The 26,538-nt window shown below is 40.4% G+C and overlaps 1 protein-coding gene across 1 annotated transcript in view; it reads left to right on the top strand.

Annotated features, from left to right (window-relative positions):
* Positions 1 to 26,008, top strand: part of BFSP2 (beaded filament structural protein 2) — a 61,612-nt gene extending 35,604 nt beyond the window's left edge. The window contains exons 2-7 of the mRNA XM_031940106.1: positions 3,981 to 4,063; positions 7,457 to 7,613; positions 8,452 to 8,613; positions 17,489 to 17,614; positions 24,317 to 24,537; positions 25,789 to 26,008. Of these exons, the coding sequence (XP_031795966.1) occupies positions 3,981 to 4,063; positions 7,457 to 7,613; positions 8,452 to 8,613; positions 17,489 to 17,614; positions 24,317 to 24,537; positions 25,789 to 25,792 (753 nt within the window). The 3' untranslated portion in view covers positions 25,793 to 26,008. The remainder of the gene's footprint in view (positions 1 to 3,980; positions 4,064 to 7,456; positions 7,614 to 8,451; positions 8,614 to 17,488; positions 17,615 to 24,316; positions 24,538 to 25,788) is intronic.
* The last annotated feature ends 530 nt before the right edge of the window (positions 26,009 to 26,538 follow it).

Here is a 26,538-nt window from a genome sequence, read left to right as displayed (position 1 = left end):
GTGTAGGTGTGAATCCAGCATTGGAGTTGGTATCCAGAACCTTAAGATTCAAACCCACTTCTCTGTGCCTCAGGCAATAGGACATTCTCCATTAAATTGGAGATAAATGGCAGAGGAGGTCTCTTGGTGATGTTTCTTAAACTTTACAATTCTTCCCCAGCTGCTGAGAAATGAATTACAAGTAGTTGAAATTATATTAATGTCTAGTTTTATTTGCCAGATCTAGACCAAATTTAGCTTGATGGGCTTAATGAAATTATCTCTTGTAGCCAACTTTGGCTTATTTACAAAGGGGTTGTTTCCCTAAGACATCATCTCTCCAGCATGTTTTCTTTATGAATATGATAGGATGAGTAGTTATTTCAACACTGAGGAGGAAGATGCCTAAGCACTCCCAGTCTCTTCATTATCTGTCTGACATAAGTTGTTTTTGTTTTTGTTATTCACTTTTTTCAGTGGTATCTGAACTCTTCATGATCCTATTTGGGGTTTTTATGGCAAAAGAACTGGAATGGTTTGTCATTTCCATCTCCAGCTCATTTTTTATAGGTGAGGAAACTGAGACAAACAGGGTGAAGTGACTTGCCCAAAGTCATACAACTAGTAAGTGTCTGAAGCCAGACTTGAACTCAGAAAAATAAAGGTTCCTGACTCTTGGACCAGTACTCTATCCATCGCACCACCATGTTACCCCAAATTTGACATATGAATGTTTCATAAGTACCTACTGTGTGTTAGGTAGGGACAGCTAAACAAAGAGACTGATGGGAGATATCATGAAGGGTGAATTGACAAGACAAGATGTGGTGCCTGATTAGGTGGGAAAGGAAAAAGACAAGAATGAGTTTCAGGTGGTTGGAAGGACAGTAAACCTTAGAAAGATGTCAGGAAGAGGATCCAGTTTAGAGGGAAAGAGTCTGGTTTGGGGCTTGTTTGAGTTGCCTTGAAGAAATTGAGCAATGGCTTACAGACAGGTGGAGATGGAGGATTGAGTTCTGAAGGCCCCAAAAGAGGCCTTTGGTGACTATTTTTCATTTTGATGTCTTCATTTTGTCACAGCATGGTGGAGCGGAGAGACTTGTTGTCTGATAGACCTGTGTTCAAAGTCAGCCTCAGAAAATTGCCAACTCTATGACCAAAAGGAGTCAATTAGCTTCTCTTTATCTGTTTCCACATCAATCAAGCTTGGACTCAATGGCATCTAAAAGTTGTTTTTAAATCTAAATCTATGAGTTTGTAGTTTAATATAAAAATCTTGAGTCAACATTGTAAATGAATAATAAGTATGGCCCAGAGCCAGGTCTAGGCTGTGTCAGACGTGATGGTAAGGGTCCCAAAGGAGTATAGAATTCAGCATCTAAGGGAGCATGGGACATGGAATTACATTATAAGATGCAGCTCTCCCACCTGAGCTTTTTTTTTTTTTTTTTAATAGCTAGAAACAAGACAAAATGGAATAATCTAAAAGGGAGTCTTAGAAGTAATAAAAGAGCAATAACCCTTTGGAAGTTCATGAAAGTCTAAGGATCTTTTCAGAGACTAATGGGAAAAGATGGGGAAAGAATAGGGAAATTTTGACAGAAAGGTTCTGACCCCTGTTTTTCAAGAGTACTTAATTCTCATTCTATCACTCTTTTTTTTTTTAACTGCCTTATTATTTTCTGCCTTTCTAGTGATTTTGCTCCTTTATTCTTTTCTCTCATTTTTTAAAAATCGCTGATTCTTACTAGAATCAAGAAAACCTGAGTTCAAATCCCCTTTCAAACACTTACTAGCTGCGTGACCCTGGGCAAACCACTTAACTGCTGTTTACCTCATTTTCCTCATTTGAAAAATAGGGATAATAATACCTTAGAGGGTTTCTGTGAGGATCAAATGAGATAATAATTGTAAAGCACGTAGCACAGTACCTGGCACATAGTACTTCATAAATGTTTGCTATTATTATTTCTTTAAAAAATATTTCATTGATATTTATTTATACCCCTTCTCAATACCTCCCCTCAAAGAATCCTCCCTTGTAACAAAAAAAGTTAAACAAATCAAACTGATGAATTTATTGTTTCTGACCCACTCTGCAACCCAAGTCCATATATATATTATAATGATGTTTATATTGCACTTTATGATTTGTAAATCATTTTATGTTTGATCCTTACTATGACACTGAAGGAAGAGCTAGAATTAGCCTCATTTTACAGATGAGGTGACAGGGTGAGAGAGTTTCAGTCCTCACCAAGGTTATATAGTTAATAAGGTAAGATATGAATTCGGGTCTTTGTGCCTCCAGTTCCAGTGTTATCCCTACTGTCACACGTACTACCTCTGAGGTCCTTTCAGGCTATGACCCCAAGAAGCTCTGGATCCATCCATTCCCATAGGACTGGAATAGCTGGGAGGGCACAAAACAAGCTTTTCCCTCAGTGAACAATGAAAGGATTGGAAAGATGAATGATACCCACAGTGCTGGTTTATTTTTAAGCTGCTTGTTTAGCGAAGAAGGGGGAGAAACGCGTGCCAGCAAACCACACTTTTGGCAAGTGGGAGCCTATAATTAGCTTTCGCGTCGAGCTCCCATCTATCCCCAGTTGTACTATATACAAGCAAACTAATAAAGCCTGGAACCTGAGCAAATCCCAGTAGGTCTGAGCCTCCCTGGAGGAACATTTAGCTTGGCTTCCCCGGTTCTCCATCAACAGGGATTAATTCTCCAGGAAGAATAGCTTCCTTGTCCTAACCCAAAGGTGAAAAACGAGTCATCTCAAGCCTCCAGCAGCCATAACTGGGGAGGGATGAGCCTGACCCAGCTGGTTCACTGGATGTTAGTTCCTGGAAGAAAGCAAACAAGAATTCGGGGTCTGTGTTCCATTCCTGACACCTCTGGTCTGGTGTATCAGTGGTCAAAGGACAAGAAGGGACGTGGAGTTGGACCTCGGTTTCCCTCTCTGTAAAATGGGAAGGTTAGATAAAAGTTTTTAATGCTCCAGGATCCCAAAGTCCCATGAGATCCAGCCCACTCTCCCAACCTGACCCAAGCAGGACTTCATTCAGCCATCCTGGATGCCTAGTTATACAGTGTGTGGTCTTTTTTAAGAATCACTAGTCCTGTTCAGCTTCTCATTGACTCAGCTTTGCCATTTGTGAAATGGAAATGATAGATGTCAGGGACATTGTGAGAAGGATGAGTAAATGCCTGAAAAGCATGTGGAGCATGTCTGGAAAAGGACTGCTAAAAATATGAAATGCTGCTTCGTGGAAGAGGAGGGAGATGAATAGGAGTTTATATCGTGGGGAGATGGCATGGAGCCAGGCCCAGATCTGGGCTGCTCATTATTGAGTTTCCCCACATGTGCTTTCCTCCTAGCCTTCTGTTCACAGAGATCTCTTCAGGGCCTTATGCCAGACAAACCACTCTGGGAAAGGACTGACAGGCTAAAATGAGGTGAAAGTCCCTAACGCATCTCCGGGGCAGATTTATCTGACTTTGAATCTGGTTCTAGACAGTTCATCTCTCTCTGAGCCTCAGTTTCCATACTTCTATTCATGGAATCAGAAAATCTCAGACTTAAAAGAGATCTCAGAGATCTGGCCAAGAATTCTCCTACAGCATCCCCAATTAGTGGTTTTCCAGCCTCTGCTCAATTAAGGGGCTACCCACAACCTTTGAGGTGTCCTGACTGCCACTTACTACCTGGGTGACTGAGAGCGAGGCACTTAAACTTTCCTAATCTGTAATATGAAAAGTCAGACAAAGGTCCTTTCCAGCCTTAAATCTGTAATCCATAACATTTCTGCAATTATAGTATTTGCCTAACCCTTTTCCCATGTGTTTTAATCTTCAGTGATCCACAAAAAATACAGGTCTTAAGGATGTAACATCAGTATTTGCCCACTGAGTCTGGGTCAAGATTCCATGACAACATAACAAATGCGAGAAGCTGCATATTGCGGACTCCATCTAATTCGTGTCTTTGTTCCAGGTGGGCGACGCCGTCTTGGACAATGCTCGGCTCATGCTGCAGACTGAGAATACTCAGGCTTGTGCTGAAGATTTTAAAGAGAGGTAACGGTCTCCTGGGGATTTTTGCCACCATCATCCACATGACTCTGTCCTCAAATTCACATCTTTGATTTTCCTCATCAGATATTTCTTGAACAGAGTGCCACGGGGTGCTTGCAGCTCCGTGGAGAGTTACAGAATCCTGACACGGCTGCTTCCTAGCTATATAACCCCTCTCTGGGCCTCAGTCAGCCAGGCAACAAACATTTACCAAGGGCCTGCAAAATGTCAGGCTCTGTACTAAGTACTGGAGATACAAAAAAAGGCAAAAGACAGCGCTATGTTTAACCTATAGCAAATTGCTCACCGTCTTGGGGAGAGGGAAGGAGGGAGGAAAAGAGAAAATTTTGGAACACAATGTTTTGCAAAAGTGAATGTTGAAAACTATTTTTGCCTGGATTTGGAAAAAAAATAAAATATTAAAAATATATATATTTTTACATACATACATATATATATATATATATATATATATATATATATATGACATCACCTGCCTCAAGGAGCTTACAGTCTAACAGGGAGAGACAACATACAAACAACTATGTACTGACAAGATAGAGACTAATAAACTGAAGATGATTCAGAGAAAAGGGGCTAAAATTAAGGAAGTGATGGAAAAGCTTATTGTAAAAGTGAGATTTGAACTGAGATTTGAAGGAGGAAAAAGGTCAGGGAAGCTAGGAGGTGAAAATGAGAAGAAAGAGAATTCCAGGAGTGGGAGACAGCCAGGGAAAATGCCTGAGGAGATGAATAGAAAAAAGGTCAGTGTATCACAGAATACACAATAAGAGAGTATAAGGTATAGAAAGACTGGGAAGGTAGGAAATGAAGGGACTAGACAAGTAGATGGGCAGCTATACTTGTCTGCATAGAGTGCTGGGCTTAGCATCAGAAGGACTCATCTTCAAGAGTTCAAAACTAAACTCAGAAACTTACTAGCTGAGTGACCCTAAGCAGGTCACTTAACACTTTGCCTCAGTTTCCTCATCTGTAAAATGAGCTGGAGAAGGAAATGGCAAACTTGCCCAGTGTCTTTGCCAAGAAAACCCCAAATAGAGTCACAAAGAATCAGATACAATTAAAATGACTAAACAACGGCAGACTAGAAGTGGAATTCTAGGCTCTCTTTTAGCTCTTACCTAGCTTAGACACAGTATTTAACCACAGAATCTCCCGGCTATAAGAGAGTTCAGAGAACACATGATCCAGTCCATAACTGAACAAAAATCTTATCTCCAACCTACATAGCATGCAGTCATCCAGACCAGGAAAAGTAGCAACCTACTTCCTTTTCCTTTGTCCCTAAGAGGCTTATCAGTTAAAGAGGATGTGAGATAGAAAGAATCTGTAGCTATAGCCAATAATTGAGTGTAGATAAGAGACTGTGGACATTGGTAACTGAACTGCTCCACTAGGGATTAATCAGCTGTTAAATACAGAAAGTCTCCAAGAGTGGGGGAGTTGGGAACTTTAACAAATGATTAGTGATCTTTGTGACCTTGAGCAAATATGCAGTAGATGGCCTCTGAGGGCCTTTGCAATTCCCTGTGCATGTACGTGTGTATATGCATGTGTGTTGTAGTGTATATAATATACACACGCAAAGCACACGTATACAAATGCATGTATTTTGTGTGTGTGCAGGTGTGCATACATGCACACATAGACATGTAAACATGCGGTGCTTGTGTGTTTATATGCCTAAGTGAATGCGTTATATGATGTGTACAGTGTGTGTTTATGTGTGTTCACATATTTGTATGTATGAACATGTGTGATATTTTCTGAGTTTCAATTTCCTGATCTATAAAATGAGAGGGTTGGATTGGATGGTCTCTGAACACCCCACCTGCTCTAGGTCTATGATCCTGATATTGTATGAAAGGGTTACAATTTGCGGGGTTCGAGAATAGAGACGATTCCGTATAATCTCAGACTGAGAAGGGCGTGTGAGCCAGAGAAGAGAATTTAGAGTCGGCTTCTAAAATTCCAGGCATTTGGTTGAGACTCACCTGTGTTGATAGAAGTTATGTCTCTATAACTCACTTTCTTTTCCATCTTTAAAATGGATCTTTTGTGATGAGTTCCTATAGCTATAATCCAATGGACCAACGATCCACCAATGTATATATGATCCCCTGTCATCAGATACTTTGTAAACTACTTGAGAGAACTAACATACAAGAAACAATTGTAATTAGGTGCCGTTGTAAGTGTTGGAGAAGTATAAATATTGTAAGAATACAGAGAAAGGGGTCTCCATAAGGGTTAGAGTCATCAAGGAGAACAGCTTGGAATGGGACTGGGGGGAGAAGGACGCTCATGGGCTCATAGAATTAGAGTGTGCAGAGGATAAAGAGTGGCTAGAACTGAGCTTAGAGGAACATCCACAGAGATAGGTGATATTCTAAATACCTTGGAGATCCCTTAAGAAACAAGCTGACAGAATCACAGCATCTCCTACCATGATCTTACAGGACCCAATGGGCAGGAGACTTCCACAGACATTGGAGAGAGTCTCTCAGCCTGGATTCCTATGACCCAATCCCAAAGATGCAGGACACCCTAGACATTTGTGCTTTCTCTTTCTCTTTCCCTTCCTTTTTCTTTTTTTTTTCATTTCCCTTCCTTTTTCCTTTCCTTTCCTTTTCTTTTCTCTCCTTTCCTTTCCTTTTTTCTCCTTTCCCCTTTGCCTTACTGGTGAATACTCTGAGACTATTTCTAGAAACAAAAAATTAAATGTTGAGAAACAAAAACACTTTGTCAAAGGAACATTGGGTCATCTGATATGAGAAATGAGTCATCCCCCACAGGCAGGAGAAACCAAGGACCAAGAAGTTGGCCTGAGTGTCAAGATTGCATGAAGAGGCAATTATGAGGAGACCCCAGACCTTAAGGGACAGCAGCAACCCACAGAGTGAGCCCTCCAAGAAGTATAGGATGAGTGTCCCCAAGCATCATAGGCTAAAACTGGAAACAACTTTAGAGGTCATCTAGTCTAAATCCCTCTTTTTACAGATAAGGAAACTGAGGCTCACCAAGATTAAATGACTTGCCCAAAAAATCTGATCTGAAGCAATGGTTTAAAAGCAGGAGTTCTCTTGACTAACCCTGCATCTTCCTTCATAATCCAGTAATCAAATTTTAAATTCCAGGTAGAAACTGCCCCACCTAGGCAGCTAATGAGACCTCAACTGTCACAACTGGAATTTTAACAAATCAAGGTGTGATGACAGTGCTGATGACTCTCCCTGTTCTAGAAAGGCACACTGCTGAGGACGCCTCTCCTTTGGCTCTCATCTGTCATATAATTAGTGCGACGGTATCACTTATATGTTTTTTCTTCCCCTTGGGTTAGTTACCCAGCTGTGATGATTATTTCTTTGTCTGCAGATATGAAAATGAGCAGCCCTTTCGAAAAGCAGCTGAAGATGAAATTAACTCCCTGTACAAAGTGATTGATGATGCTAATTTGACTAAAATGGATCTAGAGAGCCAGATTGAAAGCATGAAAGAAGAACTGGCTTTTATGTCAAGAAACCATGAAGAGGTAGGTCTGAGCTTGGGCTGTGTCTGACCAGTAATTACATGTAGAGCTAGTCAGCTGGAAGTGAATAACATATATAAATATATATATTATATTATAAATATTATCTCACTGTATCCTCATTTCATTCTAACTAGCTGGGAGGTAGATGCTACTATAATCCCCATTTTAGAGATGCAGAAATTAAGGCAGGCAAAGATTAAGTGACTTGCTCAGAGTCATACAACTAGTATATGTTGGAAGTAGGTGCTTTGAGTGAGATAATCTAATCACTTTGAAGACGAGGAAACTGAGGCAGGAGTAAATTGATTTTTCTATGATAATGCAACTAATAAGTACATCAAGTGGAATTTGAATTCAGGTTTTCCTGATTCCAGACAGAGTTTTAGTGTTACTGCACTACCTAACTGCCTCTTATAAAAAGGCCTCTGATAGATAAATTACCACCTGTATAGCTCAGAGAAATAACTGCCTAATCTGAAAGTAGCTTCAAATCCATTCTCCTGGATAAAACTGCATTGGATTCGAAACTAACCCGAAAAATGAATGTCTGACTGAGTGCCTGGCACATGGTAGACAATTAATAAATGTTTGCTGATTGATTGAGTGATAGGTCGAAGGCAAGAGTGCTTAACCTTTTTGGAGTCATGGACCCCTTTGGCCCAGGCTGCCGATGTCTTGGAATCCTTTTCAAAGCTGGATATCTCCTTTGTTTTGTGCTTTGTTGAGGGTCTTACAGTTAGGTCAGGAAAAGAAAAGAAATCCACTGATTCAGGACCGGTTTCCACTGGTGGGATGTGCCTCAGCTGGAGAATATCTCTAAAGTGAATGTTGCTTTTAGGATGTGAAGGTGCTGTACAAACAGCTGGCCGGGTCAGAACTGGAAGGAATGGATGCTCCTATTGGTACTGGCTTAGATGACATCCTGGAGACCATCAGAATTCACTGGGAGAAAGACATAGAGAAGAACCGAGCAGAAACAGGGGCCTTGCTCTATGCCAAGGTGAGTGGCAGTGCTCTTGACCTCCCCCCCCCCCATATACTTCTGCCTTGGGATACACTCATAATTGAGAAAATAAAATGAACAGAGAACAGAATAAAATGGGATGGTTTTTTCCATTCTCCCCACGTCCATTCCCAAGTCCAATGACTGGGATTTGGGAAGAAAAGAGAAAGACAGAAGAACATGGAAAGAACAGGAAAGAAGAGTATGGAAGTTGGGGGGAGGAGGGAACCAGGAAGGGAAAGGAGGAGTGACCAGGATGATTTGCACCTACTAAGAAGGTAGTGGATAGAGAGAAAGCCAACTTTTCCTCTCTTTCGTCCCATCCCCTCCCCTAGATGGCAGGTAGTCCAATACATGTTAACTATGTTAAACTATGTGTTAAATCCAATATATGTATAAAGAGAACTTTTAAAATTTTATTTATGTCCCATATTTTCCCCCATAAATGTACTGATGCCTTTTGTTTTGTTACAACAAATGGTCCCTAACAAACACAAAAACTTACATCCTTTCAAAGTTTCTCACCTGAAAAAGAGTTTATAATGATAATAACAACTTTAAGGTTTGCCAACATATTTATCCTTATTATTTCATTTAAGTGTACCAACAATACATGAGAGGTAGACATTATTATTTTTATCCCCGTAAGAAATTTGAGTCTTAAAAACATTAGGTGACCTGACCAGAGTCACAAAACTGGAATGATCCCAAGGTGGGATTTGAATTCAGCTCTTCCTAATTCCCAAATCCAGAACTCCTAGGTACTGGCATTGACTATTGTAATTGACAGGAGATCTGTTGCTTCTCTCTGTTAATGTTACTTACATCTTTGTGACTACCATATAATATATATGGTTCTTCTGGAATTGCTTTCTTTGCTCTGCATCAGTTCACATGAGTTTTCCCGTGTTTGAAATCATGTTCTGAAGTCTTCATATTCATTATTCTTTATGGCTTTATAGATGGCATAGTGAAAGGAAGTCAGGAAAACCCAGATTCCAGCTCGATTTCTGACATACTATCCCTGGGACCCAACAAGTCAATTAATGAAGGAGAAGTTCCTGGATTGTTCTCTAAACAATTCCTTAAGACTATAACTTGAAGAAAAAGTATGGTTCTGCATTGGTATAGGAATATCTTCCCTAAGATAACAAATTCGCTGCCCAGGTGGCTGAGCAAAACTTTCTAGTACAGCCTGAGCCAGATTAAAATGTAATTGGGAAATAGTTAATAAAAACACAATATAATATAGATAATGTTAATTTGTGGTTTTCTAAATCAATATGTTGCTAACAAGGATCCATTTCTACTTGAGTTAGACATCACTGCCTTACACCAATGAAATTATAAGTCAAATAAGAATGTAAATACATCCCATTATGTTCATATATCATAATTTGCTCAGCCACTCCCCAACGGGGGAGCACATTTTTGGTTCCTGTTCACTGTAATCCCAGGGAATGCTCTCATTACCATTTGGGGAGCATGTGGATATTTTGTTACTATCAATCACATTCTTGGTAATTGGTCCCAGGAATGGAAGCCGTGCATTAGCAGGTATGAACAATCCAGGAACTTCTCCTTCATCATTCCAAATTGTCCTCTCCACCCTCCCCAACCCATTGTTTCATTCTCTTTAGGGTCTCTGTGATTCTTCTCAGAGGACACACCTCCCCATTGCCTTAGACATCCTAAGACTGCTATCTTTGTGACCAACTATCTGCCCTTTTTTAATGACATTTTCTCTATCACTCCTAGTCTGGAAGCTGAGACATCAAGCAGCTTCCATTCCTGGAATTGTTTTTATTGAGAAGGGGAAGGCAGCGGTAGCTTCAGAAACTTTCGTTCATGAAAGCTATGTGATACAGTGGATCAAGTTTGGGATTTAGAGTTAAGATACCGAGTTCAAAGCTTCTCTTAGATACTTAGAAGGCTCAGTTTCCTGTTCTGTAAAATGGAGATGATAATTGTTGTTGTGAGGATATTATGAGAGGATGTTAAGAGAGTTGTTATGAGGATCAAATGAGATAACATATGTCAATAGCTTTACAAACCTTAAAGTGCTAAATAAATACTAGCTATTATTATTATCCATTCAATAAACTAATTCAGCGCTTCCAGATGGTGCCTGCTGGAAAGAGAGCTGGATTTGGAGGCTTCAGATCTGGATTAGAGTCTTAACTTAGCAATATAGCAACTGAATTTAGCACGTCACCTGGTCTCACTTTTCTTACCTACAGAGCGGAAATAATTATACTCTGCTACCTACCCTTCAGCATGATTGGGAGCAGTCAATTAGATAATCTCTACAAAGTATAGTAAGCCATAAAGCAGTGGATGAATGTATTTCTTATTCATCTTATTGCATGTGGGCTATGCTCTGGGGAGAGATAAAATGGTAAATAAGGCACATTTAATGCCCAGAAAGAAAAAATACTGGGATAGAAATACTAGCTGTGAAAACCAGATCCAGATTTCTATCCACAAATATTTCTTTATGTGTAGGGAGCTGGCTACCATACCCTCTCCCCACATTCCCCAAGCTTCTTCGTGGACTTCACTCTCAACCCCTTGGCCATCACCTTGGATTTTTCGGATAGCTGAACATTCAGTGCTCATATAATAATAGGTCAGTGATTTAGAGCTAGTGTACAGAGTCATGTGTACAGGAGAGGAGCCTAGAAAGATTAAGTGGCTTGTTCAAAATCATCTAGGTAGGAAGTGGCAAAGCCAGGATTCAAACCCAGGATTTGTGACTACAAAGCCTTTACACTGTATCTGCTTCCCTAGATCTAGAATGGCCTTAGAAATAATCTCATCCAGAGGTTTTTAACTTGGGATCCATGAATTTTATTTTTTTTAAACTAGTTTATATTTATCATCTACATATATTTGTATATGTAAATAAAAATATATGCATATAAGTACATTTATATATATGTGAATATAGTTGTTCTTGTTGTTCAGTCATTTCAGTTGTGTCTGCTCTTTATAAACCCATTTTGGGTTTTCTTGACAAAGATACAGCATGGTTCGTCATTTCCTTCTCTAGCTCATGTTTGGGTTTTTTTTGTTTTTGTTTTTTTAACAGATGAGGAACTGAAGCAAATAGAGTTAAATGACTTGCCTAGGGTCATACAAGTTAATTAAATGTTTGAGGCTGGAACTGAACTCATGAAAATGAGTTTTTCTGATTCCAAATCTAGTGTGCTACTGCTGTCCCATGTATATGTATGTGTGTATGTGTGTATACACATATATACAAATATATGCACATATAACTTTCATAATTATATTTGACAATTATATATAATATAGTATGTATATATGTTTATACATATGTGTATATGAAAGAGAAAGGAAAGAGAGATAGAGGGGGAAGAAAAAAGGGGGGAAGGAGGGGGGGAATGAGAGGGAGAGGGAAAGATAGGGGGAAAGGGAAGGAGAGAGATAAAGGAGAGGGGGAAGAGAGGGAGAAGAGATAAGGGGAGATGAAGAGAGAGGGAGAGAAAGAGGGGAAGAAGAAAGAAAAGGAGGGGGGAAGAGGGAGAGAGAGAGAGGGAGGGAGGAGGAAACAGAGGAAGGGGAGGGAGGGAGAGAGAAGCAAGGAAAGAAAGTGGGGGAGAGGAAGAGAGGGAGGGGAAGAGACAGAGAGAGATAGAGAGAGAGAAACAGAGAGACAGATAGACTGACTGACAAACAGGGAAAGGGAGAGGGAGACAGGGAGGGAGGTTTCTTTTGTACTCTGCTTTATTTTATACATTTAAAAACCTGATTCTGAGAAGGAATCTGGGGGCTTCCTCAGACTGCCAAAGGAATCCCTGATTCAAAAAAGGTTAAGCCCCCCTGCCCACCCTCCTGATTTTCCACAGAAGGAAAGACAAGCCTGGGGAGGGAAACAAACCAGCCAAATGAGAGAGCCAGCAAGCAGCAGAGGAAGAATAAGAACCAGGGCCCGGCCCCACCCCCACTCCCATCTGCTTCCAACCCTGCTCACTCTCCACTCCATTGCTGAGAACCAGGGCCTCCTTCCTAATGAAAAGGCACAGAATAGGATTCTTCTCTGACCATTTCTCCTCTATAAAAAACCAAGCCCCAGTAGTCTTGCCTCTCATCCTTCTAGCTGGAGCCACCTCGGAGCTTGTCAGGTCGTGGGTATCCCCAGGATTTTCAGCTCAAGGCCCAGTTTGGGGGTGAGAGCGGAGCAAGCCCACAGAGATGTTTGCTTTCCTGTGTTTTCTTTGGCAAACCTGGAGGGAACTTGAAAACTGAGCTTGTATGGCAATGCCCCGAGGGGCGGGGGAGAGTGAGGGTTAGACCCATTTTAAGAGCCGCTACACAGGCCAGCAAGTTTTCCTTAAGGAGAGAGAGACCTGGCTCACTGACTTGGTCAGCTGTACCATCCAGTGCTTCTCATAGGGTGGAGACTTTAATTCTTGAAGTCTTTCTGAAGAGACTGGCCAGTGGAGGTCAAGGTCGTTCCCAAGAGTGCAACACGATCATAGAGCGCCATTGTTTGCTTTAATTTAGTTGGTGCTTTAATAGTGATTTATAGCCATGGCCGATGGTAGCTCAAGCCAAAGCTCTTGTGAAAAGGAGGTGATTGATTTAGATATTATCACCATGACGTAAGTCCTTGGGAAGGAGGAGGAGGATTCACGATGACAGAAAGGATCCTGCGTCTTCATTGGGGAAGGAATGACCTCGTTTGAGGTTAATGTGGCTCCATAAGGGATCTAGGAAGCCGTCTCCTCCAAGTCCCCCATTTTATGATGAGAAAGCTGAGGTTCTATAAATTGACGTGGTTTTCTCAAGAGAGAAGGAAAAAGGAGAAAGGATTGTCTGGTTCAGACAGAGAAAGAAATAAATCTATGGTCCATGAAGTCGAGAAAGAGTGTGGAAATAATTTCCCAAAAGGGTGATGTGTGTGGTCCAAGGTCACGTGGTAGGGAGCTAATCAGGTCTCTTAATGGGTGGCCCTGTGTTCTCTCCATCATCCTGGATAATAGGTGTGGCTTGTTTCTCATGGAAATGAGTTACCTTCTATTCAGGTGAGGCAGAAGAGTAGACCAGGCTTTTTTATTCTCCCCTTTCTAATCCGAGGCCCTTTGGTTAAGAAGAAAATGCCAACCCTGCCCACCCACTTCTCATCCTATTCTTCTCCCAAGCACTTACTTTAATTCCCCTTATCCAGGATCTAGAAGTCAATCAGCAGTCGCATACAACAATAATCAATGGCTCACAAGTCCCAAATGCAGACTTGATACTCAATGCCTTTCACAGTCTGGCTGCACTGATTTCATGCGATTCCCCAACATGTATGCTATGCACCAGTCAAGCTGAGCCCATGGGCAGCATTGGCACTCTATGGTCCCTGGGTCACAAAGAGTTGGACATGATTGAATGACTAGCCAACACTGGTCTTTGTGGGCTTTTCCCCCAGTGGAGCATAAGCCCCTTGATCATTTACATCCCTAGTGCCTAGTATGGTGTCTGGCACAGAGTGGTTATTTTATAAATACTTGCATTTGAAGTTGAAAGATTGGTGGCCAAGATGGGACCAGCATGGTGCCATAAATACAGAACTGTTCTCAAAACCGAGAAACCCCCTCAGCCTGGCAGCATGATCCTGGGCAAGTCATTTAATCTCCAAGTTAGCCAATTCCATAAAATTCTCAAGTTCTTGAGATGGTTCCATGCCCCATTGGTAGAGAGAGTTTCTTCCACCAATAGTGTTCTGTTCCAATCGAGTCACAGCCCTAGTGTCTATATATCTTTGTCTCTGTCCCTGATTATAAAACAGAGACGGTGATTTTCCTAAGCAAAGGCAGAATTTTAATTTGCATCTCCTGATCACACAAGACCCGAGCAAATCTACTTGCTAAGAGAAATGGGGAATGGTGACTACACTTATCACCCACCTTCCTTGTAAAAAAAAAAAACTCCCTCACCCCTCCTAAAGGACGAGGTACTTCTTCCTTATTGAGCACCACCGCCACCATCACCACCCCCACCATCACCACCCCCAAAAAGTATTTTTAGGAGCAGTAAAACCAATCTGGAGTGGGGTTTTTTTTTTTTTTTTTTTTTTTTTTTTTTGCCACTTTGCTAACAGTCTTCAAATACATCCTTCAATTCCTTCTGACTTATTTAAAGTTATGCTTTCCATCTTGTATGCACAATAGCATGCAAATGTAATCAAGTGATTAAAAAGTCAGTAATCTCTGATGACATTACAAAATGTCAACATTTCCCTTGCCTGAAAAATACAGATGGAAAGTAAAAAATAGGCCGTTCCCCGCCTGCCTCTAGGAGAGCCAAACTTTCATGATGTTTAGAAAGCCTTGGGACCCACTTAGCTGCATCTCATTATGCAAACTAGACACTATAACAATAAGAAATTTAGCCTCCCAATCGTATGACTTGCATCTTTTCTGATCACAACATAAGTAGGAAATGGAGGATGCTGGTTGGCAAGGATATTAGCATTAAAACTACATGGTGATGATGTGGAAACATAAAGACTTTTAAAGATTCCTCAAAGCATATGGCTGTGAAGCATCTTAGGTCAGTGGGAACAGCTTGTTAATGAATCAGGGTTGGACTGAGTTTCTCCCTTTGTGAGCCAATTAAATTCAACTAACTTGTCGATGTATGGGCAACCAGGTGGCACCATAGTGGATAGAGTGCTGGGCCTGGAGTCATGAAGATTTATCTTCCTGAGTTCAAATCCAACCTCATATAGTTATTAGTTGTGTGATCCTGGGCAAGTCACCTAACCCTCTTTGTCTCAGTTTCCTCATCTGTAAAATGAGCTGGAGCAGGAAATGACAAACCATTTCGGTATCTTTGCCAAGAAAACATGACTAAAACAACACAAAAACAGCTTGTCAGTGTACACCACTGGTTTCATAGGATCCTGAGAAGAAAGTGTAAATGGTGTTATGTTACATGTTTTCCCCACTAAGGAAAATAAAACACTATCATAAAATGTATATTCCTTAAGATGATGGTGAATTAATCAATAGTGGCATCTATGTATGGGAAGAACTTTTTTATTAAAATATATATAATAACTTTGGGGGTACAACATGTATACACATGAAAAACAAAAATTAATACTATTAATATATAAATTAATATGTATTATATAATATGATATTCATATGTAAGATTAATAATAATGAGTAGCCAGGAATGGAAGCTATGCTCCTTGAATTTATAAATTATTATTTTTAATAGAGAGTTTTTCTACTAGGACAGATCAAAGCTTCCAATCCTCTCATCTTTAGTGATTCTTGTCCATATCTTGAAAAATATATTCTATGAGAGCAGGTACCATGTCCCTTTTGTATTGGTATCCCTAGAATTTTACATATAGTGGCTGTTTAATAAATGCTTGTTGATAGATTGATCTTGCCACAGAGCTTCCACCCATAGCAATATGGAAGGAAATAAAAATACCTGGAGTTGAAAGAAAACATATTAAAAAATAATGGATTTCAAGCTGGAAGGGACGGTAGGGACCATCTTGTCTGACTCCTCTTCTTACAGAAATGGAAGTTGAAGTCAAGTAAAATGCCAAAATATATCAGAGATGTAGGAGGGGAGAGGTAGAATTTGAACCCAGGTTTTCTAACTCCCGATGCACTGTTCTTTCCACTGTAGCATATTGTTGTTGTTCAGTCGTGTCCAACTTTTTGGGACCCCTTTTTGGGGGAAATAGGTTATATAATTGGCAAAGACTCAAGAGTGGTTTGCCATTTCCTTCTCAACCTCATTTTACAGATGAAGAAACTGAGGTAAATAGGATTAAATGACTTGCCCAGGATCACACAACTAGTTACTATATGAGGTTGGACTTGAATTCAGAGAGAAGAGTTTTCCTGACTCCATACCCAACACTCTATCCACTATGGTACCACCTAGCAGCCCTCCACTGTAGCATACTACATCTCAATAAGGACTCTTAAGGCAGTGAGAAGTTAATTGTCTTGTTAGTAAATGACAAAGGCAAGATCTTAACCCAGATCGTTGGAGTCAAAAACTATTACTTTTTGTCCTATACCACTGTGCTTTTCATTAAACCCCATCTTCTGCAAGATGCCTTTCTGCAGCTCCCAAGTTGCGACTGCCTTCCTTTCTGAGATTACCTTCCATCTCCCCTGCTTACATCTTGTATGTGCCTTATTATTACCTATTATTTCCCCCATTAGAACAGGAGCTCTTTGAGGGTAGACACTGCTGTTGCCCCCAATCCACTCCCCCCTTTTGTATAGCTGGGCCCAGATTAGTACAAATATAACCATTCCCCCTGAAATAGTTGCTTTTATTCAAATTCACACTATTCAAAGGAATAATTATGTAAATCATGGTAATTGGTTCCAGCCCAATGGAAATATGCAATGCAAATTCAAATAATGGAACCATTTCAGAAGAGGTATTATTCCCACTAATCAGGACCTAACTATATCTCCAGCACTTAGTACAGAGACTGGCATATTTTAATTGCAATAAAGCATATTAATAATATAATGAATACACAAACTAATATAAATTATAAACATAATAACTAATTTAATGAATGCTTGTTAACCAACTGATAAACTGAATACACAAAAACTTAAAGATTCCAAGTAAATGGAGATGTCACGTGGCATCAGTTGGCGGCTGGCAAGGGCACTTGGCTAATAAGATATTTCCTCTAGTTCTTTTTAGTGAGATTGGATAATCTTAATGATTTGGGGACAATTAAAATCAATTTCAAAAGATCTCTGTTTTCTCCTATTTGGGGGATGATGATGGTCTGAAATGGGGAAGATGGGTTTCAATTCACTATTAAACATGGTCCCTTTGGCATCTCTGCCTACAGCAATCCCAAGTGGTCCAGGCTCGGTCTCAGGAGGAAGAAGTGGTGGAGGCCCTCAGAGCGGAGTTTCACGATACTGCTTGTGACATCCAGCGCCTTCAAGCAGAGACAGAGTCCTTGAGAACCTTGGTAAGCAGCTAGAGACAGAAACTATTTCTGCCTGACCTCCAAATCTTTTTCTGATCTTTCCTGGTTATCAAAGAGGTCCCCTTTTCACTAGAGACTGTCCATTTCGGTGCAAGGACAAAATAAGCCCTCAGCCTGGAAAGAGGGTCCTGGTCTGATTAGTCAGCAGCTCTCCAGAGAACAGGAGTTCCCAAAAATATTTCTGGGAATGTGTTCCTCAGAAATGATGTATCCACATGTAGGTCTGACAGCATCTCTCATTCACAGCATCATAGATTTAAAGCTGAAGAGGATGTTACAAGATATCAGGTCTGAGCCCCTAATTTTACAGATGTGGAAACTGAGGCACAGCAAGGCTGACTTGCCCAAGATTAAACAGATAGCAAATGGAAGACCTGAGATTTTAATTCAGCTCTTCTATTGTCTTTCTAAACCAGAGGCAGCTATGGGATATAGTGGATTGAGTACTCATCAAAGAGACTGAAGTTCAAGTATTATCTTAGACACTTAGTAGCTTTGATTCCAGGCAAGTTGTGTAGCCTCTGCCTTCCTCAGTTCCTCAACTATAAAATAGGGATAATAAAAGCACCTTCCTCTAGGGGTTGTTTTGAGGATCAAATGAGATAATAATTATAAAGTACTTAATCCTGTGTCTGGCATATAGTAGAATAAATAATATGTTAGTTGAAATGAATTAATAGTTCAATTACTAAATTAGCCTAAGCAAAGTGCCTATGGGAGGATATGGAACCAGAGGATATGGGTTCAAATTCTACACTGATAGTTATTAGATACATGACTTAACCTATATGGGACTCAGTTTCTTCAATTAGAAAAATGATGATGTTGAATTGTGGGGTCAATCTATGCTCCTATGAGTGCTCCTTGGAACTACAGTCCTTTTCAGTTACTTTCCATTTCAGTGGATTTCACTCAATTTGCTAACTCATTGCTAACAATGAACTAACTTCAGTGGGGTTAATTGCCCATTCCTCCTTCCCAAAGTTGCCCATTCCTTTTGGGACTTGAGCTTGACCCAAGGTAGAATCTTCCTTCCTTTCTTTCTTTCTCTCTTTCTTTCTTTCTTTCTTTCTTTCTTTCTTTCTTTCTTTCTTTCTTTCTTTATTTATTTATTTATTTTCTTTCTTTTCTTTCTTTCTTCCTTTCTTTTCTTTCTTCCTTTCTTTCTTTCTTTCTTTCTTTTCTTTTCTTTCTTTCTTTCTTTCTTTTCTTTCTTTCTTTTCTTTCTTTCTTTCTTTCTTTTCTTTCTTCCTTTCTTTTCTTTCTTCCTTTCTTTCTTTTCTTTCTTTTCTTTCTTCCTTCCTTTCTTTCTTTCTTTCTTTCTTTTCTTTCTTTCTTTCTTTCTTTCTTTTCTTTCTTTCTTTTCTTTCTTTCTTTCTTTCTTTTCTTTCTTCCTTTCTTTTCTTTCTTCCTTTCTTTCTTTTCTTTCTTTTCTTTCTTCCTTCCTTTCTTTCTTTCTTTCTTTCTTTTCTTTTCTTTCTTTCTTTCTTTCTTTTCTTTCTTTCTTTTCTTTCTTTAAGTGTCTCATATTTGAACTCAGGTCCCCCTGATTTCAGGGCTAGTGCTCTATCCACCGCCTAGCTGCCTCACAAGGTAAAATCTTCCAAGGTCACATTGGTCTGATCAGCCACAGTCAGATACATTGTACCACGATAGTGATGTCATTTTGGTCCTCTTCAAGAACAAAGGACAGCAACCAATCAGTTCTCATTGCTAGGAAGCCAATTCTTACCTCAAGTACGACTTTGCTTCTCCTCAGCATTCACCTACTGGTCATCACTCAATGTAACGTATGACATACAACAAGAAACAAAAACATTGCTCCTCATCTCCAGGAGCTCACGTTTCAATTGGGAAGATAATCGGCAAACAAGACAATGCAAATGAAACAACTGTGTACATCAAGATAGATACAGTGTGAACGGGAGGTCATCTCCAAGGGAAAGCATTAGATGATTGTGGGGAACAGCCTCCTGCAGAAGGCTGGATTTCAATTGTCTTGAAGGAATCTGAGAGGTAAAGATGAGGAGGGGAGAGCATCCCAGGTGCTGGGAACAACCAAAGAAATGGCAAAAAACTGGGAAATGAAAGATGGAGTATCGTGCTTGAAGAACGTCTAAAGAGTCAGCACAGTGAATCAGGGAACGCATTGGAAAGAGTAAAATACAAGAAGATGTCAAGGCGGCAAGGAGCCAGATTGTGAGGGGCTTCGAGTGCCAAACTGCAGATTTGATATTTGTTTCTGGAAATAATAGGATGGCACTAGAATTTAAGTAGGATATTCCAGCGGGGGTTGAACAAGAGCAAAGGAATAAAGTATGAGAGGGGAGAATGAGTGATTAAGAATCTTAAAGAGAAAAGCAAAAAAAATAGAGATTTATTTTGTCCCAATAAGAAAGTTAAGCCAGAGAGAATGAGAAAAACTCATTAAAATAGAAAATTAAATCTTTTGGGAGTATTTGTCTCTTCACTTCCAACAAAATGAGAACAGGAAACATTTTTTGCCTGTGCTTTAGAATCCAAAAAATCCCCCCAATACTATTGTTACACACCACCTTGCATATTCATTTAGGCATATATTCATTCATTTAAGGTGGGTTTAGGGGTTAATAGTGCTAGGCACTGTTCTAGGTGCTAAATGCTAATCTAAGGAGTTCCTTCAGTTGTCACAAAATATGTGGGCCCCAAGTCAGTTCTCCAGTATGGGGAATGAGACTTGGACCATTAAAGTAGACTTAAGAATTTTGTCAGAGCAGTATACTGACTGCCTCACCTTAGCACTCTGGATGAAGCTGGCCTTGGTCCAACCTCCATGCCATCCTGGCATCCATGAGGACATGGAGACCTAGCCAATCTGGGCATCTTGCCATCCACCCTGCTGCGGCATATGTCCTGCTCCCCTTCTCCTCATCCTTGTTCAGGGAGGAATAATCAAATCAACATTATTGCCACTGGAAGGAGGTGACCATCTATTGTCAACTCTGTTATTGCCTAGACTCAAACTTCCTTCCCTGGCCACCACTCTCTCTATTCAGATAGAAGCTTCCTTGAGGGCCAGGACTATCTCATTTTGTTATTTGCAATTCCAGCCCCTGGTATAACACCTGGCACATGTTCAATGGTTAATAAGATGCTTGTTGGTTAACTGTGGTAGCTCTAGGAGACCAGGCAGCTACGGTTACCCTCACATCACTGGACACTTATTCTCCTGTCTAATAGAAAACAGCTGTAAATACAGTGTCAGCTGCTCGGCTGAAGGGAAAGAAACTTTTCCCCACACTGAAAGCTTAGGGATAACTCCTTAGAGTAAGAGACTCTTAAGGCTTAGAATATTAAAAAGAAGGAAAAAATCTTTTTAAATGGAGGCTTTCTAGAAATTACTCCCATGTCTATAGCATTTTAACTTTTGCAAAGTACTTCCCTCATAACCACTCTATGAGAGAAGAGAAATATTATTATTATGTGTATTTTACAAATGACCAGTCTCAGAAATTTTAATTGCACTTAATGCAAAGTAATTAGCAATTGTCTGAGGCAGGATTTGAACCCACATCTTACATTCTCTTTGTCACACCTTTCGAGCTCTGAAAACCTTATCCTAAAGTTTCATTGTCAATTATCAGGGCTCTTCTTTAACTCCTAGCTCAGGAATCCTGTTTAAGACTGGATACGAGGGACAGCTAAATGGCACAGGAGGTAGAGCATTGGCCTTGAAGTCAAGAGTTCAAATCCAGCCTCAGACACTGAGACCACCTGTGTGACTCTGGTCAAGTCACTTAATCACAATTGCCTCCCAAAAAGGGGGGGTGGGAGGGGGGAAGAATATTGCATAGGAACCCAAATAATCCCACACCTCTTGAGCCATTGTACATAATCTTCCCATCTCTATTATTGATGTAGACACCCTGAAGCTTCATGAGGGCTTGTTTTGAATAGCCGACAGGATTGCCTGCATAACATAGAAGGCTCTAGACCTTCTACACTCCATAGCCATGTTTAATTTGGCAGCCTTGTTTTATAATGATGTTAGAGGCCTCCTAAACCATGTGTTCAGTCAACTGAGGTTGGGAATGTAACACAAGGCCAGAAACCACAGGGGTTCCCTTTTAAGAGAGAGAAGGAATGAGGTGGAGACGGGAGGATAAGGTTTAACAGTTCAGCAAGTTTTTTTTAACACTGATTTTTGATCTTTGGGGTAAAATCAATATTTAAGTTCATGGACTCTTAGATTTGGAGCTGGAAAGGACCTTAGAGGCGGTGGGATCCAATCCCCTCATTTTACAAATAAGGAAACTGAGGTGTATAGAGATCCAGTCACTCTGTCACATAGCTAATGTGTCTGAATCAGGATCTGAACGTTCTATCCAATATGCTATTCTTCCAGCCAGAGATAGGAAAGTTACAAAGATGGTCGCTTTGGGTAAGACATTGCGAATCTAAATTTTAGCAAAATGGGGACTTTGTACATAGATAGCCCTTCTATATCTCCATCTATGAGCCTATGGTCCTCCAATACCTTGGTCTCAGTAACCTTCGTTTAATCTTCCCTCAGGCTCTTTCATCAGAAAAAGAAAGGGTTACATTAGTTAATCTCTGGAGCTCCTTTGAGTTTTAAAATTCTATAATCCTATGTTCCTCCATCTCTGGCAGAGCTTCTCTGAACCTCCCAGGTGGAAATCATGCCCTGCTAGAACTGGATTCCAATTCTTAGGGGAGAATGAGCATGTTGGTTCTGGTCTCGGAGAAAGAGACGCTGGAGAGACATGACATCATGGATTCAGTACCAGAAAGGACAATCAGTTGTCTCATTGGCCCAGCATAATGAAGTGACTTGTTTAAACTCACACAGGCAGTAAAAAGCAGAGCCAATGACAGAGCTCAGGTCTTTTAGGCTCTTTCTACCAAGTGAAACCAGGCCCTTTGAGGGATGGTTCTCATGATTTAGGTCCAAGCTGAATGCAGATACCCCTGCACCGGTGACTCTCAGATGGATGGATCACATTAATACCAAGTGTCTCCCTAAAAAGCCACACACACACGTACACACGTTCAACGTGAATGACCACCCACAGGTTAACAACTTTTTAAAAAACAACAACAACAAAGAATTGAGAAGAGAGCCCAGGGAGATCAGAACATGTTTCTCAAGTTCAGGGTGGCCTAATTCCACCACCCACATTGCAGGGATTGGTTTCTAGCTCCTATTGTGGATAGAGTTCTATGAAGAAGTTGATCCAGAGTTGTGCCCCGTTGGCCTGATTTTGCCTCTGCTAAATTACCCAGGATCTGTTCTGATGTCTACCTTCAATTGCTTCGAGAGTGGCCGGAGCTAAACTGATAGGCCTGCCTCTGCTGAATGGCAGCTGCTTACAGCTGCTCCCGGATGGCCAGTACCAAACATTTAAATTCAATTTAATTGTTCATTAGACTGTGAGCTTCTTGAGAGTGGGGACTGGGATTTGTTTGCTACCGAGTGCTACAGTGCCTAGCACAGAGTAGGTGCTTAATAAATGCTTGTTGGTAGACTAATCATTTGTTAAATACCTACTATATACCAGACAGCTAGATGGCCTACTAGAGGATGTGCCTGAAGTCAGGAAGATCTCAATTCAAATTCTGTCTTAGACACTTACAAATTGTGTGATCCTAAGCAAGTCCCTTAATCTCTGCCTGCCTCAGTTTCCTCTTGTGGAAAATGGGGGTGATATTAGAACACTTACCTCCCAGATACACACACACACACACACACACATAAAGTTTTTCAGATCCTTAAAGTGCTATGTTAATTATTATTTCTTATTATTATTAGGCACTAGGAATATAAAGATAAACAGAAGGCAGCCCCTGCCCTCAAGGATCCTACATTTTACTGGGAGGCTATAAAATATCCACAGATAAATCAATACAAGATCTGTACAAACTAAATGATAAGTTATTTTTCTGTGAGGAAAATCGGGAAGAATCGGGAAAAGCCTCTGGTAACATATAACTAATCAATTGTCTCTTATAACTCTTCCATGAGAATCCATCCAATGAGCTACAGCATCTTTCTATTCTTGCTAATAGCAACAATCATTCAAGTTATGACCCCAGCCATTACCTCTCTCTATGTATAACACTCTTCTCTGGCCACCATCCCTTAATATGTGTTGTGTTCCCCTATTAGAATATAAGGGGGGGAGAATATAATGGGCACAGTACCCCCATGATCTGGAAAATCCATGTAAAATGTTTGGATCTTCCCTTCATAACAGAGAAGAAACCCAAATTATTATGCTATTAAAAGAGAGATTTATGCAATACTATATTTTATGCATTTGTGAGTTTCTAAACTTCTTCTGTATTATCTATGAGCCTTCACATGTTATCTGCAGCCTCCACAAAATTCCCCCAAAATTCCTATTTAATTGTTTGCCAACCCTCAATATATTGAAACCTCAAGAGGGAAAGTCCCATTGGGGAAGGCATAACTGTAATGGTACCTGCTAGGCCCACCTCACAGGGTCTCAGTTGTTATTATATTAGGGTGTGAAGAATAAGCCATTGTGCTATCAGAAGAACAATGGATACTTGGTCTGGCGGCATCCCAGATCATCAGTTTGCTATGAAGGACTTACTGTGATAGGTTGTTATCTTCCTTGTCCCAGGCTACTTCCCCCATTGTTTCCAAATGTTCTCTCCTAGAAAAGAGGCCTGGAGAACTCATTGTATGACGCTAAGCACTGGCACGACATCGAGCTCCAGAACCTGGGTTCTGTTATTGCCAAGCTAGAAGCCGAGCTTGGGGAGATCCAAAGGGAAACCGAGCAGCAGCAAAAAGACCGGGAGCATCTGCTGTCTGGCAAGTTACAACTGGAGAAAGACATTGTGTCCTATCACTGCCTTCTGGATAGAGAAGGAAGCAGGTATTTGTCTATTCCGGTATGGAAACAATGGTGGCTGTGATTTAGGGCTCTGATTTCCAGTTAGTTCTTTACAGAAACCCACAGAAATCTTCAAGGTCCTCCTGTTTTTCATCGGGTCATGGGTCTAGAGGTAGAAGGGAACCCAAGGAGCCAACTTTTTCACTTTACAAATCAGGAAACTGAGAATCTGGGGGAAGGGGAGGAGTTCCTTTGTTTTAAAAAGGTTTCATTCATTTTGTTTTGCCATCCCTATCACTGCTCAAAAATAGCTCTCATATAACAAAGAAATTCTGTGTAACCCCCCCAAATTATATACTGACTACATCTGATCACATATTTGGTATCCATGGTCCAACCCTATTCTATTGAGAAGAAAAAGATAAGTTTCAAGGCATCTAGGTGGCCCAGTAGTAAAGGGAGCTGGACTTGGAGAGCAACTGTGGATTCTGGGCAAGTCACATAGCCCCCCTCAGCCTCAACTTCCTCATCTGTAAAATGGAGATGATAATAGGACCCTCCTTCTAGGGTTCCTAGAGGGTTAAGTGAAGATTGTGTGAGTCGTGAGGGTCAAGTGCTATGTACAGACTAGCTACTGTTATTATTCCATCTTTGTATCTTCTTGTTGTTTTCTAACAACTGTGCCATATGATCTGTCTTGGAAGAAAGTACTGGATAGTACCACTCTTTCTCTCCTTTCATCATCAAGATAGACTTCCAATCCACATCTCTGTGAATGACCAATTGCTGTTGAATTAAGCAATTGTGGCTTTAAAATGATAGTCATAAAAATATAGATTATCTTGCCAGTGTCCTGTGACCAGAATCAGTTTTGCTATACAAACGATTTATTGATGTTAAGTCTGTGAAATGAGAGTCTTCCTCCTAAAATGAGAGTGCCTTATGGATGTAGACTTGGATTCTCAAAGGCTCTGTCAATAGGGCATAAGTTCTAGAAGGGTTTACCAAGGTGTAATAGACCATAAGTCTGCTGGTTGGGGACTAGCCTAGAGAGAACCAGTTCAGAATGGCTTCTCACCAGACTAGAAGGTGAAGATTTTGGGCCACAAAAGCTCTTGAAGACAAGTCATTTAGATCCAGGAGGGTTGCAGTAAAAGGAATAGGATAATATCCATACCAAAAGAATAACAAATCCTGAAGTATCAAAGTTTCAACTTGCAATAAGCAAAGTCTACTGTTTCTGTTGTTTGTGCTTGACTATTTTTAATAACTAATGTGTATATGTATTTTCAGCTAATTTGGAAAATCCCTGTTTCATAGAAGTTGATGCTGAATAGCTGAAGAAATTGCTGGGAGAATTCTTCCCAGAAGCATCACCCCTACCCTGAGTTGAATAGCTCCCTACAGAAACATACAAGATTATTGCTGTTAATATCATTGCTATTTCTTAATTAATATAGGCTTTTGTGTGAGATGCTTTACTGATTATTCTTCAAATAAAAGCTTTAATTTGCAGTCTTCTATTCACTCATCTTCACCAAATGGTTCCCTTGGTAGATGAATGTCTTGTGAGCTCACTTTTTCTTGTGGCTTTCAGGAGTTCTGTTGGATCGTTTCCAAAAAGAACTAAAAGCCATCTGTTTGGCCATCCAAGGCCATGGAGCCAACTCATACTGCTCTGGTGCTTAAAAATATAATTGTAATATTTAAGTATTAAAAAAAAGTCCAGCATTAGTGCCAGGAAAGATGTCTATTTGTGGTCACTAACAACCACCACCACACTAATAAATGTCAGCTATTATTATATGATTATCAGAAGTAGTGTGCAGAGTATATCAAAATTTGTCTTGGAGTCAGGAAGGCCTTGGATTCACACACTGCCCTGATGCATCCCCGCTTTGAGCTTTGAGCACTAGGGTCCCCAGAAACTCTTAGAGATAGTAAATTTCAGAATAGTTGCTCATATGCATCGATCCGACAAATTTCTCACGAAGACTTCCTTTTGCCGATGAAATAATAGCCCCCAAAATAATTGTTATGTAA

The sequence above is a fragment of the Sarcophilus harrisii genome, chromosome 5, assembly GCF_902635505.1.
Source record: "Sarcophilus harrisii chromosome 5, mSarHar1.11, whole genome shotgun sequence".
NCBI classification, from domain to species: domain Eukaryota; kingdom Metazoa; phylum Chordata; class Mammalia; order Dasyuromorphia; family Dasyuridae; genus Sarcophilus; species Sarcophilus harrisii.
This window is presented reverse-complemented; position numbering and strand designations above follow the sequence as displayed.